The sequence below is a fragment of the Phyllostomus hastatus genome, unplaced genomic scaffold, assembly GCF_019186645.2.
Source record: "Phyllostomus hastatus isolate PE091 unplaced genomic scaffold, TTU_PhHast_1.1 phas_scaffold_39, whole genome shotgun sequence".
In the NCBI taxonomy this organism is placed as follows: Eukaryota; Metazoa; Chordata; class Mammalia; order Chiroptera; family Phyllostomidae; genus Phyllostomus; species Phyllostomus hastatus.
Window position 1 is genome coordinate 24,684,783 of NW_025334028.1, and position 21,179 is coordinate 24,705,961.

The following is a 21,179-nucleotide window of genomic DNA, read 5'->3' on the forward strand; positions in this document are numbered from 1 at the left end:
AGTAGTCCCATGTTTCCCCCATTACTCTCCCTGGCCCTACCCACCCCCCACCTCCCACATTCAATCCCTTGCCATGTTGTCTTTGTCCGTGGGTCCTTTGTACATGTTCCTTACTTGACCCCTCCTGTTCTTTCCCCTGTTATCCTCCTCCTCCCTCCCCTCTAGCCACTGTCAGTTTGTTCTTTATTTCCATATCTGTGGTTCTCTTTTGCTAGGTTGTTTGTTTTGTTGATTATGTTTCACATATAGGTGAGATCATATGGTATTTGTCTTTCACCACCCGGCTTATTTCACTTAGCATAATGCTCTCCATTTCCATCCATGCTATATAGCAAGGGGGAGGAGCTCCTTCTTTCTTTCTGCTGTGTAGCATTCCATTGTGTAAATATACCATAGATTTTTCCTTTTTTAAATATATTTGATTGATTATGCTATTACAGTTGTCCCAATCTCCCCTCTTTAGTCCCCTCTGCTCTGCACACCCCCTCCCACACACATCCCCACCACCACTTAGTTCATGTCCATGGGTCATACATATAAGATCTTTGGCTTCTACATTTCCTATACTATTCTTAACCTTCCCCTGTCTATTTTTCTACTTACCATCTATGCTACTTATTCTCTGTACCTTTTCCCCCTCTCTCCTTCCCACTCCGCTGCTGATAATCCTCCATGTGATCTCCATTTCTGTGGTTCTGTTCCTGTTCTAGTTGTTTGCTTAGTTTGTTTTTGCTTTTGTTTTAGGTGTGGTTGTTAATAACTGTGAGTGTGCTGTCATTTTACTGTTCATATTTTTTATCTTCTTTTTCTTAGGTAAATCCCTTTAACATTTCATATAATAAGGGCTTAGTGATGATGAATTCCTTTAATTTGACCTTCACTGAGAAGCACTTTATCTGCCCTTCCATTCTAAATGAGCGTTTTGCTGGATAGAGTAACCTTGAATGTAGGTCCGTGCCTTTCATGACTTCAAATACTTCTTTCTAGCCCCTTCTTGCCTGTAAGGTCTCTTTTGAGAAATCAGCTGATAGTCTTATGGGAACTCCTTTGTAGTAACTATATCCTTTTCTCTTGCTGCTTCTAAGATTCTCTGCTTAATTTGGGGGTAACTTAATGATGATCTGCCTTGGTGTGTGCTTTCTTGGGTCCAACTTCTTTGGGACTCTCTGAGCTTCCTGGACTTTTTGGAAGTCTATTTCCTTTGCCAGATTGGGGAAGTTCTCCTTCATTATTTGTTCAAATAACTTTTCAATTTGTTACTCTTCCTCTTCTCCTTCTGGCACCCCTATAATTTGGATGTTGGGATGTTTAAAGATGTCCTGGATGTTCCTAAGCCTCTCCTCATCTTTCTGAATTCTTGTTTCTTTATTCTTTTCTGACTGAATGTTTGTTTCTTCCATCTGGTCCACACCATTGATTTGAGTCCCAGTTTCCTTCCCATCACTGTTGGTTCCCTGTACATTTTCCTTTATTTCACTTAGCATAGCCTTCATTTTTTCATCTAATTTGTGACCATATTCAACCAATTCTGTGAGGATCCTGATTACAAGTATTTTGATAGGTAGTATTTTTAACTGTGCATCTGAAAGGTTGGCTATCTATTTGTCACTTAGTTGTATTTGTTCTGAAGCTTTGATCTGTTCTTTTATTTGGGCCATTTTTTTTGTCTCAGTGCATCTGTTACATAGTAAGGGGTGGAACCTTAGGTGTTCACCAGGGTGGGGCAACCCACATGGCTGTATTGTGATGCTGTATGTGGGGAATGGGTCTGAGAGACAGCAGTGGCACTTTCTCTGCTCTCTGCCAGATTTTACTCACTTCCCCTTACTTCCCACAAACAAATTGGGCCCTTCTGGTGCTGATTCCCAGATGGGTGGGCTTGTGTACATTCTAGGACCCTGTCAGTCCTCCAATGAACTTCCCTGTGAGGCTGGAAGTTTCTGCTACTGCTGCCACAACCCCCACCAGTGTTTTCAATCAGAGGTTTGAGGCTTTATTTCTCCACACTGGAACCCTGGGTGGTGAGATCTGTCTCACTCCCCAGTTGTTCCTCCTGGTTTATCTGCTTGCGAATGTGGGACCACCCAGTCCACCAGTTGCTGCCTCTCCAGGTCCGCCAGCCTCTGCCTTGCTGATTCCAGTCCTTTAGCTACCACCTTGCCATGAGTCCTCTCCACCCGGCTGCCTGTCTTCACCCCTCCTACCAGTCTGGATGAATATTTCTTTTTTAACTCCTTGGTTGTCAGACTTCCATACAGTTCAATTTTCTGTCAGTTCTGGTTGTTTTTTGTTTTTAAATTGTTGTTGTCCTTCTTTTGGTTGTGCGAGGAGGCACAGTGTGTCTACCTACACCTCTACACCCCCATCTTGGCCAGAAGCAATCGTATCTAAAGGTACCATAGTTTTTTGATCCACTCATTTACTGATGGGCACTTAAGCTATTTCCAGCCCATGGCTATTGTAAATTGTGCTGCTATGAACACTGGGGTGCATAGGTTCTTTTGAATTGGTGTTTCAGGGTTCTTGGGATATAATCCCAGCTGTGGAATTGCCAGATCAAAAGGCAGTTCCATTTTTAGTTTTTTGAGGAAATTCCATATAATTTTCCACAGTGGCTACACCAATCTGCATTCCCACCAACAGTGCACTAAGGTTTCCCTTTTCTCCACAACCTCACCAGCACTTGTTTTTGATTTATTAATGATGGCCATTCTGATCAGTGTAAGGTGGGGTCTTATTATGGTTTTAATTTGCAACTCTCTAATGGCTAGAGATGGATGTCTGTATTTTTAAAGAGAAACTTAACTTATCCTTTCTTATATTTCTATTGTATAACCTAGTTTCTAAATTAATGTTTTTGAATGAGTAAATAAAAAATAAAGCCCCTAAGCCATTGTTGTAATTCTCTAAATATTAAATTTTGCCTAAACTGAGCTATAATTGCTACAATTTGATGAATTTCTAAGCAATTCAGCTTTTGGGTAAGGAATACATCTTTATAAAACTTCAAAATATTCTCAAACACAAGGCATAAAATTTAATTTTTCATTTGTTCACTTAGCTTAGCTGTTAAATGCAAATCTCAGGTAAGTTACTCAATTCTTACTGTTTTAAGTACATGATACATAACAATGTAAAGGTTTTCAAATATCTATACCTAATATTAATACATAATGCTAAAAACACTATTTGATCTAGCAAGTCAATAGTTATATTTATATGTGCTGAGACATTGTTGATTTCCATAGAATTTTACCCTAAACAGTTTTAGAGGCACTTTCAGAAAAAATGAATACCATTAAATCCGCTATCTAAGACATATGAATTCCATTTAATTTTATATAGACTTTATTTTTAGAGCAGTTGTAGGTTTACAACTAGACTGAGAGGTACATACATAAATTTCTCATATGTACCTCTCCCTTGCACATATATAGCCACCCCATTATCAACATCATTCACCAAAATGGTACGTTTGCTGAGGGTGGATCTACATTGACAAACTATAATCACCCAAAGTCCATAGTTCACTTTAGTCTTCATTCATTGCTGCCCATTCAATGGGTTTGGGCAAAAATATAATTACATATATCAATCATTATAATATCATATAGAGTCTTTCGCTGCCTTAAAAATCCTCTATCCTAAATCTTTTTACTTACCTCACTTCTGGTAACCACTGATCTTTTTATTGTGCCCATAGTTTTGCCTTTTCAAGAGGTGATAAATTGGATTACACAGAAGGTAGTCTTTTTAGATTGGCTTCTATCAGTGATATGCATTTGTTTCCCAGGTGTTTCCATGGCTTGATTGATTGCTTGATGTCTGTTTATCACTGGATTATATTGTATTACCTGCATGTACCATATTTTGTTCATCCATTCACCTACTGTAGAACATCTTGGTTGCATCCAAATTTTGTCAATTATGAACAAAGCTGTTAAAAGCATCCATGTGCAGGTTTTTGTATGGACACAAATTCCTAGAATGTTTGAGTAAATACTAAGGAGTGAGAGTGTTGTATCATATGGCAAGAGTATGTTCAGTTTTGTAAGAGACTGCCAAACTGTGTTTCAAAGTGGCTGTACCACTTTGCACTTTCACTGGCAATGACTAAGGCTTTGTGTTGCTCCACATCCATGTCCATGTTTTCTGTTGGTGTTTTCAGTGTTCTGGATTTTGGCCATTCTAATACATGTGTGGTGTTGTCTCATTGTAATTTTTATTTTTCTGATGACATATGATGTGGAATATCATTTCATATGCCTATTGCCCCCTGTATAAGACTTACTTGGTGAGGTGTCTATTAAGATCCTTGGTCCATTTTTAACCAGTTTTTTAATTTTCTTATTGTTGAATTTTAAATGTTTTTCTATACAAGGAAGGGCAAAAGTAGGTTTACAGTTGGGAGTATGCAAAACACAGAATTTATTCTTTATTATTATCTATTAATTACTGTATTATTTTTATATAAACAACTGTAAACCTGCATTTTTTCCACCCTGTATTTTGAATAACTATCCTTTACCAGGTATGTCTTTTGCAAGATTAGCTCTCAGTCTGTGACTTGTCATATAATTTTTTTGATGTTGTCTTACATAGAAGTTATTTTACTGAAGTTCAATTTATCAATTGTTTTTTCATGGATCATGCCTTTGATGTTGTTTTTAAAAAATCATTACCATACCCAAGGTCTTCCTATGTTATCTTCTATGAGTTTTATAGTTTTTCATTTTATATTGATGTCTATGACCCATTTCAATTTAACTTTTGTGAAGGGTACAAGGTCTGTGTCTAGATTCATGGTTTTGCATGTGGATGCCCAGTTGTCCCATGACCAGTTTTTGAAGAGGCTATTTTTGCTACATTGTATTACCTTTGTTGCTTTGTCAAAGATGAGTTGACCATATTTGTGGGGGATATTTTTTATTTAAAGAAACTATATTAAACTTTATATATCACCTTATGAAATCTTTCTTCAGTGGCCTGCCATTTGGAAATAAGTAGTTGTCTACATTTCGAACCAGAAAAATCCCTCTCAAAAGATATGTAAAAGTAAAGCTGAAGATAAACTACATTAGGCAAATTTATTTAAACTTCATGTAAGGTTACACACTCAATTAAGTTACTTCCAGAGGAAAGTGAATATTAGGCACATCTTGATTTCATTAGACTAGTCCTGATTTCCTTTAGGCTATAAATAAGAAAATTAGAAATTATTTTAACAAGTGACTGCAATCTGCCCAATAAATCACTTAAAACTTAAAAAATGCTAAGCAACTACCTCACAGCAAGAAGGTTTGCAAGTCTCAGTGGCATAATGGAGTGGAATGAGGCTCATTTTTCAGTGATTATAGAGTATAAAAAGCAGCACTCTTAATGTCTTGGTTGGGACCTGCACAAAATAAAATTTACTTTATTATTACAAGTTAAAAGCCTTCAGAGTTCTGGGCTAAATAAAATTATGTTTTTCTTCCAAAGTAAGCTTATTGGCATTATTGATTCTTTTCTATTTTGATTTTACATGTGGGTATGGGGGAACTATATTTTTAAATATATAACAAGGTTCCTTCTACCACAAAATTTTCCAGTTTATGTTATCTTAAAGGGAATACAAATTTACTTTCAACCATTTTGTTCTCCTATCCTTTCTTCTATCTCTCCTCCACTTAACTTCATTTTTCAATGGTAGATACAGTGTGCAGGGTTTGTTTGTTTGTTTGTTTTTCAGTGTATTTATTGTTCAGAGGCACCCAACACCTAATTAACCCATTTAACTTTATAGAAACTTGTTTGAAATCTTTTCATTTTAAAAAAAGAAATAGCCCTGATCAGTGTGGCTGAATTAGTTTTGTGTGTCCTGCAAAGCCAAAGATCAGCAGATGGGTTCAGTCCCAGCTGTGGTGTGTGCAAGAGGCAGCCAACGTTTTTCTCCTTTTCTTTCTCTCTCTCTTCCCCTCTCTCTGAAAGTAAATAAATAAAATCTTTTAAGAGCCCTGGCTGGCGTAGCTCAGTGGATTGAGCGTGGGCTTCGAACCAAAGTGTCACAGGTTCGATTCCCAGTCAGGGCACATGCCTGAGTTTCAGGCCATGACCTCCAGCAACCGCACATTGATGTTTCTCTCTCTATCTCCCTCTCTTCCCTCTCTAAAAATAAATAAATAAAATATATTTAAAAAATAAAGAAAGAAACAAAGTGAGATTTGATTAAATGTATAGTCTGATGTTCAATTGCTTGCATCTAAACACTTTTTTGGTATCTTTATAATCTAATTTGGACTTTGTGCTTAGTTACTATGCAATTTAATTCTATGAACCTACTTTCATAGTTAAGTCTTCTTGATCAAATTAATAGGCAATCATGCAATTAACTATCTTTTGTTTTCCCAAGTTGGTCAACTACTTAACTTTATTTAAAAAATTTGGAATACCGTTTAATACCCATATACCCACTCCGATATGTATTTCTAAATGTTATATGAAGCAATGTAAGGGATACCCAAGAATGTTGATATTATATCTAAAACTCTCATCTCAATTGTATAGAAAAAGTTTTCTATCCTCATCTTTAAATGGCAAGAGTTCTTTGGAAGAGTGTCATTTTAAAAAATAGCGTTTTCAGCATCAGAACTGGTTACCAGATGTCATCATGCTAAATGAAAACTTAACCATCAATTTAGCCCTTGGCCTCAGCTTTTGGCATTGAAGCTTTAAAAAATCTTGATATTTCTTAAATCTACTTTCTCCATTAAATATTTTCTTTCCCTATTCTCATTACTGTTCACCTTGATATTTAAAATAACCCCCTCTCCTTCTTACCCACTGTTGTCGGAATTATTTTTCTAAAATACAGGCAGGAATATGCTACTTCCCATTTCTTAGAACATAATTACATACTAAAAAACATCTAAAACTTTATAAAATAAAAACTGAATCCATCACCCTGTCTTGACATACATGTATATTCTCCATTCAACCTAATCAAACCAACTATGATCCATTCACCAAGTCATCTGTTCTTTCGGTCATACTTGTTCATTGACCAAGAATTTGCTCCCTCTCTTCTTTTTATGTATGAAAACTATACTCATCCACTCTGGCTGGTGTGGCTCAGTAAACTAAACTGTGACCTGTAAACCAAAGGATCACTGGTTCGATTTCCAGTCAGGGCACATGCATAAGTTGTAGGCCAGGTCCCCAGTAGGCAGCACATGAGAGGCAACCACACATTGATGTTTCTCTCCCTCTCTTTCTCCCTCCCTTCCCCTCTGTCTAAAAGTAAATAAATAAAACCTTTAAACAAAACTATACTTATCATTTAAGACTCAGCTTGAATACCACCTACTCTGAAATGTTCTTTGTTCCATTAACACAATGGAAATGATTGCACGTGCCTATATTATAGCATTTCACAAGTATATGCATATTTTAAAGTTGGTTTCATTTTGTCTTATCTATATATCTTTTCTTCCCCTCAATAATTTTAAACTGAGGTTTGGGATTATTGAGTTTTCATATTTATGTCTCTCACATTGCCCAAAACAGTGTTCTGGGGGTCATACCTGTCCTCTCCATAGCCCTTGCCTACATTAAAGCGCACTTTTGCTGACATTTGTAACTCATTTTTTGACAAACACATCTTAAGCACAGTTGTCCTATGACCCTTCTTCACAATGTGGTTCTCAAAAAGGGCTCTGTATACCTGATGTCTTCCATTCTTCACTCTTTTACTCTTCAAGATCCTTCATCCTCACCAGGGTCATCAGTGACCTTAATTGAAAACTTTTATAAGCTGTTTTTTAGGGCTTTTCCTATTTAATTTTTATATTTGGGATATGAATCCTATAATATAAAAAGAAATTTTCATGAGAAACTATATGAATCTGCTTTTGGACCATATTCCCAGATGGCCTAAGAAGAAACAAATTTTCTTAAGAGATATAATGAGAACTAAGATATTTATTCCTATAGTGTGCCACTGAAAAAAATTTCTGAGACTCTATATTTGCTGTTTATCATGCTTCAGTATAACATTGATTATTATTCTTAACATTTAGTAAGAATAATATTTATTATTTCAATAGAAATCTTATCTCAGATGCTGTAGCCTGGTGCATTACTTTTAGATAATATATAAAATATCACAGGGTCAATTTGTTACTTTTTAAACACATAAAATTCCTCTTATTCTAATTCCACAGACACCCATACGCTTTAAAGCTGGTAAAATCATGTATAATTAACACGGTGGAATGTTGGGCTAGAGTTAGGCTAATTATAATATCTTCAGAACCTCATAAAAAGATTTGGAAAACAACTGCTATGTTAAGATTGTTTTTATTCACTCCCTCAAAATCAGAATATTATGATCACTTTGTACAGTACCAGATGCCAAAACCATGTGGAACTTTATATATGTCAGTCAAAAAAATATGTTTTCTTTGTAGTTTATAATTTTAATTTAATTAAACCTTGTATGTTACACTGAGCATTTTGACTATAGATTTTAGTGTTTATGCTGGAGTTTTCACCTAGAGAAATGGGTACCAAGTAAATGTCAAGATAATTTTAAAAATTTTATTTCAGTATAGTTGAAAGCCAATATTATATTAGTTTCATGCACACAGCATAGGGATTCAACATTTGTATATCTTATAATGTGAGTACCACACTCAGGCTAGTAAATGTCTGTCACTGTGCAAACTTTTCACATTATTATTGACTATATGCTCTCTCCCCTTTTTAACCATCCCTCTTACTCAACACTCTCTGGCAACCATCAGTTTGTTCTCTGTTTTTACGAGTTTGTTTTTGGCTTATTTGTTTGTTTGTTTTGTTTTAAGACTCTATATGTAAATGAAATCATGCAGTATTTATCTTGTTTTGTCTGACTTACTTCACTTAGCATAATACCCACTAAGAATATTTTAATTTAAACCCCTCATCTAAAAGCAAATGAATAAACCTTTGCCTCTGTTATCTGATTATTTCTTAATTCTCTATTTCACCTATAGGAACTGAGCTTACTATAGTTAAATAAATAAAATAGCATATTCTAATTATTTTATTATTTTTCTTCTCCCAATAAAAATGTGATTTTTTTTGATAGTAGGAATTATGTATTTTTATTTTTAACTTATTTTTCTTAATTACCAGCAGAATAGTTAGCATATAATAGGCCTGCATAAATATTTGATAAGTGAACAAATAAAGTCAAGATCCAGCTCCAGAAAAAAAGTTATTAAAGAATTAAATATCTCTTATTCCCTGATTTTTAACATCTCTATTAGCTTAAAAATTATAGAGGTTTTTTAATAACATAATTATACTGCCACACTCTGTTTACATAGAAAGTTAATATTACAGTTCTTTTTCCACTGCCACAGAACTTCCAGAGGTACACAGTTGAGAAGACATCAAGTTAAATAATTATTAATACATATTGATGATTCCTTCATCAAATCAATGTGGTCACCATTTTTTCTTAAGTGTAGATCTATATTTTGTATGATGAAGGAAAATCTAACATATACAGATTACATTTATTGAGTACTTACTATATGATAAATGTGTTATGTGTTTTGCTTACATTATTTTAATTTAACCTTCCCAGCCAATTGATGGTATAAATATTACTATTCAAATTTTGCAGGATAGAATATTGAGATTAGAATAAAGTATCTTGACCAATTATATAACTAATAAATAATAGAGCTATAATTTATCCTTAGATTGACTTTAAAATCTAAATTCTGTCCACTGCACCACACAGCCAAATATTAGAGTAATTAGATGTCAGGTGCCATCATCCTTGTCTTTGAATCCATCATTGATTTCATTAGAGAGTTGAATAGTACTAGATACAGTATTTTTCAAAACAAATATGATTGTAAATGTAAGGAACTCAAGAAACATTGGTACTTTAATATAAATATTTCTAAAGATCCTTTTATTACTGAAAAACACTTACTTTCTGCTACATAGCCTGATTATAGAAAATGTAAATTTTATATTAAACTTATGAAAGTGCTCAAATCAGTCAAACTCTGGTATTTTTTTAATTTGAAAGCAATTCCTTTCAAAACATTTTTGGCTTGCTTTTTGTTTGTACAAATGTTATATAGCTTCAGTTATGGGACAAAAACAATCTCATTAAGCTTCAACCTCAGTTGATACACCTACAGTTACATACACACTTCCCCATGGTTCTGTTATTAATTCACACTGATCTTGGCCTCATAATGTCTAGGCAATGAGCAGTATATAGGAAGTTTTTATAATGCCTGAAATTTTCAAAAACCATTTCTGTTTTTAATTAACAAAAAGTTTCTTGTTATGATTGTTTAAATATTAAATTTTTAACTATATTCTTGATCTACCTTATGAAATTAGAGGTCAGGCTAATTGGAAATAATGAGTGGGTATGTTAAACAATGCCTTTAACATCAAAGCATACAAATATCAATCAATATGTCAATCTCCCTAGTAAAGTTACGTGATTTTCATATTATCACTTGATTGATTTGACCAAGGGGAAAATATAATTTAAATAGAAAATGAATTTCTGTATCAAGTTCACTCAAAAATTACTAAAGAAATTTTTATTCTTACATTTCCACTGGAAGTGAAACACTGTGTTCTTCTCTGGATAACATTAGTTTAGAAAAAAATTAGTTCCATTGTGCTCCCATTGGCCAAAGTGGGTGACAAACCAAATTGTTGAAGTCAATATATAGGCCAAATACTCTAGCATACTAACGCTGCTATAAATTTCATAATGTCTTAATACGAATGTTTTTCATTTTTAAATAGACAATCCAAATGCAGAGCAAATAACCTAATTATTTTTGTCAATTTTGTTAAGAATAAAATCGTAAGTTATTTGAATAATTACTTGGAGTTCATGGTAACAAAATGTTACCTATATTAACTCAGGTAGTTAACTCATTCTTTTCTCTACATGCTTTTGCACATATAGAACTGTCACTTATATTAGTTAGCCTTCTCTCTGAGCACAAATATGTTTCCTGAATGTTGACCTCATGTCATTTTCAGAGATTATAAATAAAAACTAGCAATTCCAGGAATAATAGGTTTCTGTCCTTTCTCACTAATTCTCCCTTCTACATGTAGAGGAACTGATTTCAGAAAGACAAACATGAATTCCCTTACTTGGATTTTCTTTTTCTTTTTAAAGACCAAAAATAAACCACTTTACAATTTCATGTCTTTCACTGTATTATATATGATGTAATCAAGAATATCTTTTTCAAAATGTTTTATTGATTATGCTATTACAGCTGTCCCATTTTTTCTCCCCTTTATTCCCCTCCTCCCTGTACCCTCCCACCATCATTCCCTCACCTTAGTTCATGCCCATGGGTCATACATATAAGTTCTTTGGCTTCTACATTCCCTACACTCTTCTTAACCTCCCCCTGTCTATTTTGTACCTATTGTTTATGCTTCTTATTCCCTGTACCTTTCTCCCCACTCTCCCTCCTCTCTCTCCCCACTGATAACCCTCCATGTGATCTCTATTTCTATGAATCTGCTCCAGTTCTATTTGTTTGCTTAATTTGTTGGGTTTTCTTTTAGGTTCAGTTGTTGATAGTTGTGAATTTGTTGTCATTTGTTCATATTTTTTATCTTCTTATTTTTCTTAGATAAGTCCCTTTAACATTCTATGTAATAATGACTTGGTGATGATGAACCCTTTAACTTGACCTTACCTGGGAAGCACTTTTTCTGCCATTCCATTCTAAATGATAGCTTTGCTGGATAAAGTAATCTTGGATGTAGGCTCTTGCCTTTCATGACTTTGAATATTTCTTTCTAGCACCTTCTTCCCTCCAAGGTTTCTTTTGAGAATTCAACTGATAGTCTAATGGGAACTCCTTTGTAGGTAACTCTCTCCTTCCCCTTTGCTTCTTCTAAGATTTTCTTTTCATCTTTAATCTTGGGTAACTTAATGATGATATGCCTTGGTGTGTGCTTCCTTGGGTCCAACTTCTTTGGGACTCTCTGAGCTTCCTGGACTTTCTGGAAGTCTATTTCCTTTGCCAGATTGGGGAAGTTCTCCTTCATTATTTTTTCAAATAAGTTTTCAATTTCTTGCTCTTCCACTTCCACTGATCTGCACCAGCCAGGTCCTCTTGCTCTTCCTCTTCTCCTACTGGCACCCCTATGATTTGGATGTTGGATTATTTAAAGTTGTCTCAGAGGTTCCCAAGACTCTCCTCATTTTTTTGAATTCTTATTTCTTCATTCTGTTCTGGTTGAATGTTTGTTTCTTCCATCTGGTCCAAACCGTTGATTTTGAGTCCTGGTTTCCTTCTTGTCACTGTTGGTTCCCTGTACTTTTTCCTTTATTTCACTTTTCATAGCCTTCACTTTTTCCTCCATTTTGCAACCATATTCAACCATTTCTGTGAGCATCCTGATTATTAGTGTTTTGAACTGTGCATCTGATCAGTTGGCTATCTCTTCATTGCATAGTTGTATTTGTTCTGGAGCTTTAATCTGCTCTTTTATCTGGGCCATATTTTCTCAACTCAGTGCACCTGTTACATAGTAAGAGGTGGAGCCTTAGGCATTCACCAGGGCAGAGCAAAGCACATCGCTGCACTGTGGCACTGTCTGTGGGGGAGGGGTACAAGAGGGAACAATGCCACTTATTCATCTCTCATGGGCTTTCAGTCACTTCCCCAGCTACCCACAAGCAAATTGGGCCCTTCTGGTACTGATTCCCCAGGTGGGTGGGCTTATGTGCATTCTAGGACCCTGTGGGTCCCTCCAACAAACTCTTCTGTGAGGTAGGCAGTTTCTCCCACTGTCGCCTGAACCCCCACAGGTGTTTTCAGTCAGAGGTTTTGAGGCTTTATTTCTCCACACTGGAACCCTGGATTGTACGGTCTGTCTCACTCCCCAGTTGTTCCTCCCAGTTTATCTGCACACAAATGTGGGATCGCTCACTCAACCAGCCTCTGCCTTTTCCACTCTGGTCGTCCAGCTGCCACCTTGCTGTGAGTCCTCTCCACCAGCTGCCTGTCTCTGCCCCTCCTACCAGTCCAGATGAATGTTTCTCTTTAACTCCGTGGTTGTCGGACTTCAATATAGTTCCATTTTCTGGCAGTTCTGGTTACTTTTTGTTTTTAAATTTATTGTTGTCCTTCGTTTGGTTGTGCAAGGAGGCACAGTGTATCTACCTATGCCTCGGTCTTGGCTGGAAGTCTTAATTAAGAATATCCTTGGAATGGATAAAAAGATTCAGAAATATTAAAAGAAAGGAAATTTCATAGTTTTTAAGAGAAACAGCTGTCTTAGTTTATTCAGGAGTTATTTATTACACCTAAAGTCCATAATTTGAACTTTAAAGCAGTTGCAATGAGTTTCATTTTAAAAGAAATGTATTGCTTATTTTACATGTTCTATTGCTCCAGTTATAATTTTAATACTATGTATCATTAAGCAACCATAGCACAAATATAATAAGATAGGTAATATAATGAAACTAAGGTATTTAAATAAAAACTTTAAAACTGTTTTCATTTCTATCAGCTGTTTTAGTATATATAAAATGCAAATTTATTAAAACTAATGCATATTATTTAAAATTACATTTTTTTCAGGTTCAAGAAATTAGTAGGAACAATGAGCAAGAACATGACTATGAAGAGGATATTACTTCACTTCCTGCATACTTTCCCAGTAAGTGTCCCTATGTTATGTATAATGCATATATATGATGTTTGTATTGCATAATGTAACTGAAAAGTAAGACTGAAGAGAGCATGGAAAATAATTAACTGAATGACTTTTAATTTATAATATGGCAGAAACATTACCAAATTATCTTGCTAATTTAAATACTCCTAAATTTAATATTTAATAATCAAGCACTCATTTTTCTTACCCAAACAAAATATGCAAGTCAGATTGATGTAAATATTCTGATGATTTAACAACTATATTTTTTCAGTTTCCTTTTTTAATGTTAAAAAAGGTCACATCCTTTTCAGACCTTTCCTCAGCTAGGAAATGAGAAGGTTAGAGAGGAGTTTCTCTAAGGTCCTCCTCACTGGCTGTAATAGGATATAATGCTATAGTGTAATGTTTAAAGATTACTTCCGTCTCTGTAGATAGGTCACTGTGCCCATTATGTCAGATTCCATTGGTACACAACAGCTTGCTTCACCAGCATGTCGGATATGCATCGCTTACCTAACATTCCAAATCTGGAAACCCTAATTCCTGCCACTCCCAACCTACTCCCCCTACTGACTTCCCCACTCAAGCCAGTGAAGATTCTGTCCTTAGTGAATTCAGTCCAAAAACCCTGGTCACCCATGTTTTTTTACTTGGTCTCCTACCCCATATTCAGTCTGTCTGAGTACTGTTGGCTCTACCTTCAAAATACAGCCAGCGTTCAGCCATTTCTCCCCCTTTTATTGTGATCTCTCCTAGTCCACTCTGTCACCAGCTACCCCTGGATAATTGCAGTAGTCCAGTGGCTGACAATGGAGGGCTATTTTCTTCCTCCAAAAAGGATACCAATGAATGGAGTTGTTGTGTTTTTTTCAATTACAGTTTACATTCAGTGTTAGTTTGTGTTCATTTCAGGTGTGCAACGTAGTGATTACACATTATACTTGTGAAGTGTTTTCCTCCTGATATTTTCAGTGCACCTGGCACCATATACATAATTACTACAATATTACTGACTATATTCCCTATGTTGTACTTTATACCCCTGTGTGTGTTTTGTAACTACCAATTTGGACTTCTTAACCCTTCACCTCTTTCACAGAGCCCCCAAAACACCATCCCCTCTGGCAACCATTAGTTTGCTCTCTGTGTCTACGAGTATGTTTCAGTTTTGTTTGTTTCTTTACTTTATTCTTTAGTTTCCACATATACATGAAATCAAATGGTATTTGTCTTTCTCTTACTAACTTATTGAACAGAGAATTTTTTTATTGCCATGACTTGAGAAGGGATGTTTGTATCTGGCCTTTACAGAGCAGAGACCACAGAAATGCTGCTAAATATCCCACAGAACATGTCCCCACACAACACAGGAGTATCTAGTCCAAAGTGCCAACAGCACTGCTTTTTAAAAAATTTTTAATTTTTTAAATTTTTTATTATTGTTCACTTACAGTTGTCCCCATTTCCCCCCATTTTTCTCCCCTGTCCTACCCACCCCCCGACCTCCCACATTCAATCCTCCCCTCTTCATCAATAGCAGCTTCCACATTTGCCACCATGAATACACTGTGCCTCACGAAGGAACTAATCACTCTTCTCCAAATTTTCCAATGCCTTCACATCATATTTACAATCTTTATCATCATTAGTGAGGCCCTAGATCATCACCCCTTCTTGTCATCTCTGACCACTCACCTGCTTGTTCACAGCCACAGTGACATCTCACACATCAAGCAGGCTTTTGCTTCAGGGCATTTGCACTTTTAACAGTGCACAGTTGAAACTCAGCTAAGCATTGTTGATCACAGTTTTTTCAAGTCATAGCCTAACCTGCATATCAAATACATTTAAACACAATGCCTTAACTAACATAGTTTGGCAAAGTCAGTACACACCTTCAAATATTATTGCAGAACACAAACTAATGCTAAATATTAAAGTAATGTATTAATATATAAAGTTTTAATGTTATGCATTTTATTATTTTTAATGATAGTAAGTGATGATAGAGGCCATCATTAATAATTCAAAATGACATTTAATCCTCAGAAAAACTGTATGAATTAAGAAAACATTACTTCAGTTATTTGTACAGAACAGTGTCATTGCTACAGATAGTTGGGACCTGGAACTATCTCACATGTGACTCAGTGTGACCAGACTCGGGCCTCAGCCTCTTTCATGGGAGAGTGCCCACCCTAAGTCAGCAGATCTCCATTGGTTCCACCATTGTTATGAAGCTTCCTAAATCCCACTGACCCACTACCTGACTCTCCAGGGCTGGATTGCACATTTGGGAATATTTGATAAGGTCCAAGGAGACTGTTGCTTAGACAGTGCATTGGCTGCAAGTAATTTCCTATAATTTCCTATAATGTAAATGTAATTTTAAGATGGTGTTTGACTTACCCAAGGAGATGTAGTAAAGCCCCTTTGCTACCCTGAGCAATAATTTCTTTTCAGTTATTCCATCATCTACTCATGTCATCAGGATTTCCAGAGACTACTTCGTTTCAGGCTCAGTGTTTGGTGTTAGAAGTAAAAGCGGGGATCTGTGCAGACATCTGTGCAAGAATGTCTGCTCAGCCTGAGCTGGTAACCCAAGAAGCTTGGTTCGCAGCTCTAGGACTGGCACCTATACCCTTCTTCTCTCACATGAAAAAAGAGAAAAATCAAACAATAAAATTTGATGTAGAAATATAGAGTACCCACATAGGCATGCTTTTTCTGCATTACTCATTTATTTTCCCACTGCTGAAAATTTTCTACATTAACTCTTCACTTAAAAAAAATTTTTCTATGTGCCACTCTGGCTTCTGTAGCTATATTTAAGTTTAGCAGTAGTTTAAAACAATTATTTGCTTTTCTTTTTCACTGATGACAACAATTCATATATTCCCTGCAATAATGAGATTCAAAAGTTTGTTTTTAAAGTTTATGAAAGCTTTAGAGCAGAATTTTTATAAAGACAATATAAACAAAATTGTTTTAATATTTAAAGACATTGCATTATAATACCCAATTTTCTATTTTTCTTCCTAAAGTTAGAAAGCTTTAATGTACAGTATAAAAACAAATGTTGGCATCATCATTCTTAGAGGGAGGGCATTTGATCATTTGATTAAGTTTCAATATAGAATACATTTTATAGGTATGAGAACTGAGCCCTAGAAAGATTTACCTACTATTGGCAACTTGGATGCCTTCATCATTAAAAAAGAAAAAATTTTCCCTGGATGGTGTGGCTTAAGTGGACTGAGTGCTGGCCTGTGAACCAAAAGATCAACAGTTTATTCCCAGTCAGGGCACAGGCCTGGGTTAAAGGCCAGATCCCCAGTTGGGGGCACAGGAGAGGCAACCATACATTGATGTTTCTCTCCCTCTCTTTCTCCATCCCTTCCCCTATGTCTAAAAATAAATAAATAATTTTTTTTAAAAATTAACTTTTCCTAAGTAATTATTTCAAGAATTAAAGTATCATCTGTTGATAGCTACATATTAAAACAATGACTAAATAAGAATCACAGATTTATCTTATTGCATTATTCACAAGTAAGTTAAGATTTATTTTTCCTTGTCTTTACCTTTTCCATCATTTTTTACTTATAGCAGTTATACTGCTTTCTAATAAAAATGTAGTAATGCAGTCATGTCTGTGAATCTGTTGAACAGTAACTCTAGAGAATCAGAATATTATAAGTTTGCCTCATACTGAGATAGCAAGATGTAATGGAGCTTTAACAATTCATTCGATAAATATTTTAAAAGCCCAAGAATGACTGACTATTCACTAAATTTATGTATTTGTCAGCTTTCCACTATACCACATCATAAAAGTTTTATTAGCAGTACTACCACTTCGGTATGAAATTACGAAATATGACATGCCTCCAGATGGTGTGTTTAAATGAAATCACACAATCTTCCTTATAAACAGCCATACAGAACCCAGCATTTCATCATGAAAGTGCGCAGACACATAGGCCAAGTGCTGAAGGAGCTGAGGCGAATGAAACTGCAAAGGAAGAAAAAAAGAATGAATCCGGCACGAAGAGCAACTACAGCTTGCCTGAGGTTGACGGTGGGAGCTCTGAGGACCAGTATGATGACTTGTATGTGTTCATTCCTGGAGACAGTCCAGAAATTAATTCACAAGAGCCACTCGGGGACAACAGACCACCTCTCCCCCCACCACGACCTGTAGTTGCTGCCCCCCAACTGGATAAACCTCACCTCACATTACAAGGTAAATTTAAGGTTAAAGTAACAATAAAAAAAATTGACAGACTTAATAGCATATAGTACAGTGGCAAATCTATACAGAGAAGATCAACTTCTAAAACTAAGAGCAACTTTACTCCATTCTTTAACTAGGACCTGGGAAATCAGGCAAAAGATACCTGCCACTAACTATCCTCCATCCCTTTCTTTTTTCCTGCATTCCTTCCTTCTTTCCTTCTGGAACAAAGAATCATTGCAAGGTTTTAAGTAAGTAAAACTAAAACCAAGAAGTAGTCTGTAAATTCTCCCCCTGAAATGAAACTGAAGTAACATGGAAAAGTAAATGACAACTTCACTTCTAAAAAATATTCTTAGTCTTCCAGCAAAAGGGAAAGGCTAATGTGGCACAGGTTTAAAAATGACCTTGGGCATTTCACCCATTTGGTAGCTTCAAGGGAAGCAAGTGGCAGAGGGTTTATCACTGCATTGAGACCAAAGTCTAAGAACACTCTATACATATATTGATTAAGTGGAAGAACAGTTACATGATTGTGACCATATTTGCCCCAAATGCAGGATTACTGTGTCTAATGGGGGAGGGAGTGAAGGAGCATCAAGAAGAGCTTCCGTGTCGGCCCTATTAGCCTGGAATGTGCAACAGACTGACAAACTTCCAGCTTCACATTCAAATTAGTGACTGTAACAAGGTCACTAATTTTCACCCACTTTATTGGTCACTATTTTATATTTACTTTCCAAGTTAAGAAAATGTTCTTACAAATAAAATTTTAGAAGGAGGGTAAAAGAAGTATCTGTTATCAAAAGCCCATTTGTCACAATACTGTACTTGTTGAGTCCTAAAAAGTTATGAAGTCTATAAAAGCTGTTTCAAAAAGTAGATTTTGAAGCCATGAGATTTAACATTTGTGTCCTTGAAGGCCCTGTCTCTATAAAAGTTCCAGTTGATCAAGGTAAACCTGTACTAAGGGTATGCACTGTATTTAGAGATGGAAAGTGCTGCATAATGGAAAGTATGGAAACCCTCATAGGCACTCCCCTGATCCATTCACTTGCTCAACAAGTACTTGTTGATTGCCTACTATGTGTCAAGCTCATATGGACCATTAAGATAAATCAATGCTGTAGGTGTATCAATCTTGGGAGCAGAGGAGGGGAAATAGATTAGTAGTACACTGACAACAAAATTCTGGTATATGTTTATCATTTTAATAAATGTGAACAATTTCATATCATTATTAAAATTAATTGTTAAGAGGCAAAGTTGTCTTTTATCAGTGTAAATCTCTGAGAGAAACTAATATTAAATTAAATCTTTTCCTAATGGAAATTTCTATATGTGGTAAATTGGTTAGGAGGTCAAACATTAGTTTACCCAGAGTTTTCACCAGATATCTAAGATCCAAAGTGCAATTTTGGTTAATATATTTTCTGAAAATTATTACACATAAAAGCAAAATAAAATAAGAAGTCAGTCCTTTTACTTAAAAACTCTGTTTTTACATTTTATATGTAGTGTTACTTTTAACCTCATCTTTTCATAAGGCTAATACTTAGCAGCAAATGGAAAATAAAATACCAATATTTGTCTTTAATATTTGATTAAGGTCTTTGAAAGTAAGACTGGAAGCTTCCACTTTTTTTTTTTGCCAGAGACTTTATGAGTTATTTGACTTTAACTAATGATACCTTCAGAAATTATCCCTTAGGAGTAGCTCCTTATGTCCTCAACTTATTGAGAAGAGAGACCTCCTCATCGATGTTCTAAGTATCAAATTCCTTATGATGGATTTATGGATGTATTCACTGTAGAAAACATTAATATAGAACACCGTAGAACACTTTCAGTTTATAAAGAACATATTGTTTCTTTTTATCTTTACAACAAACTTTCAAGGAAGCCATCACTTAGGACTCTCTTTTTTTTAATTCTTTACTTGTTGATTTTAGAGAGAGAGAGAGAAACATTGATTGTTGTTCCACTTATTCATGCATTCATTGGTTGCTTCTTGCATGTGCCCTGACCAGAGATCGAACCCACAACCTTGGCAAATCGGAATGACACTCTAACCAAATGAGCTGCCCGGCCAGGGCAAGGTCCCTTTTGAACTCAGATCCAAGACCATAGAGCCTGTAATTAGAATGTGTCAGATACCTCTCTGAACAGGTTTCTGGGATTTTAAGTATTCTTTTTGTTATACACTCTTGCCCCAATTATTTCAAAAATTAGAATTATAGAAGTGATGTATTTTAATTGTTATTTACCTATGTACAACTGCATTGAGAAAGTGCAGGTGGACTCTGACATAAAAAGTATAATAATCTGATACACTGGAAAATAAAAAGTAAAATGTATTATTTCTAGTGCAAGCCCAGCTTTAGAAAGAGTTGGGAAGTGGGTGGAGGAACAAAGATAACAGCTCAGGAAATCAGATTATAAAAGTAAGATAGTTGACACATTCTACTAAAAATAAAACACTGTAAAAGTTTTTCCCACACACTTAATCTGGTTTCACCTGTGATGCTGTCAGTGAAACAGAAGTCATGAAGTCAAAATCTCAATACCATATTATTCTTAGGAGAAAAGGCAAGTCGTGGTGATTTTAAAGTTAGTTATATGTAGGCCTGTATACATTTTGGGTTAAACTAACTGAACCAATCAAATAGAAGACTAATGGAAGGTGATCTTGGTCTCTCCTCCTAGGCTTACTCCCCATAATTGCTGAACCTTCTTTTAATAGTATTTTCCTTTATTCTTCTCCATAACTTTTCTTTCTCTTCAGCTCCTAAATTGTTCCATTAAAATATCCATAAATGAATTAAAATGTTTTTTGGTCAGAGTCTCACCTAAAAGAAAAAAAAAATCATTCTCTTTTAGTTCACATGGCTGAATCTCCCAGAATCACATAAAAAAAATTTTCTGTCAGTAACTGAAATCTTTTCCATTTTGTTGTTTTCATTAATACTTTACACAAAACATTTGTCAAAGAGAAATTTTTTAAAAATTTACATTGGCCTGGCAGAAAGCCATCAAAATTATTTTCAACTTACTCATTAGCCAGAGTATATGGTATCTTTATCTGCTAAATAATTGCTATTGAATACTTTATGCATTAAATATTTTAATGCATTTTTATAAAAATATGTAAAGATGTTACTACATATGAAAACCATCAAAGACAGTTTATTATTTTCATATGAATAATATTCAAGCTGTTGATTATTCATGC

The 21,179-nt window shown here is 35.2% G+C and overlaps 1 protein-coding gene across 4 annotated transcripts in view; it reads left to right on the forward strand.

Annotated features, from left to right (window-relative positions):
* The window catches only part of BANK1 (B cell scaffold protein with ankyrin repeats 1), a 305,662-nt gene that overhangs the window by 239,888 nt on the left and 44,595 nt on the right, over positions 1-21,179 (forward strand). For all 4 annotated transcript variants that reach the window (XM_045820456.1, XM_045820453.1, XM_045820455.1 and 1 more), the window contains 2 exons: positions 13,632-13,710; positions 17,648-17,956. In XM_045820456.1, coding sequence (XP_045676412.1) covers positions 13,632-13,710; positions 17,648-17,956 — 388 coding nt within the window. The remainder of the gene's footprint in view (positions 1-13,631; positions 13,711-17,647; positions 17,957-21,179) is intronic.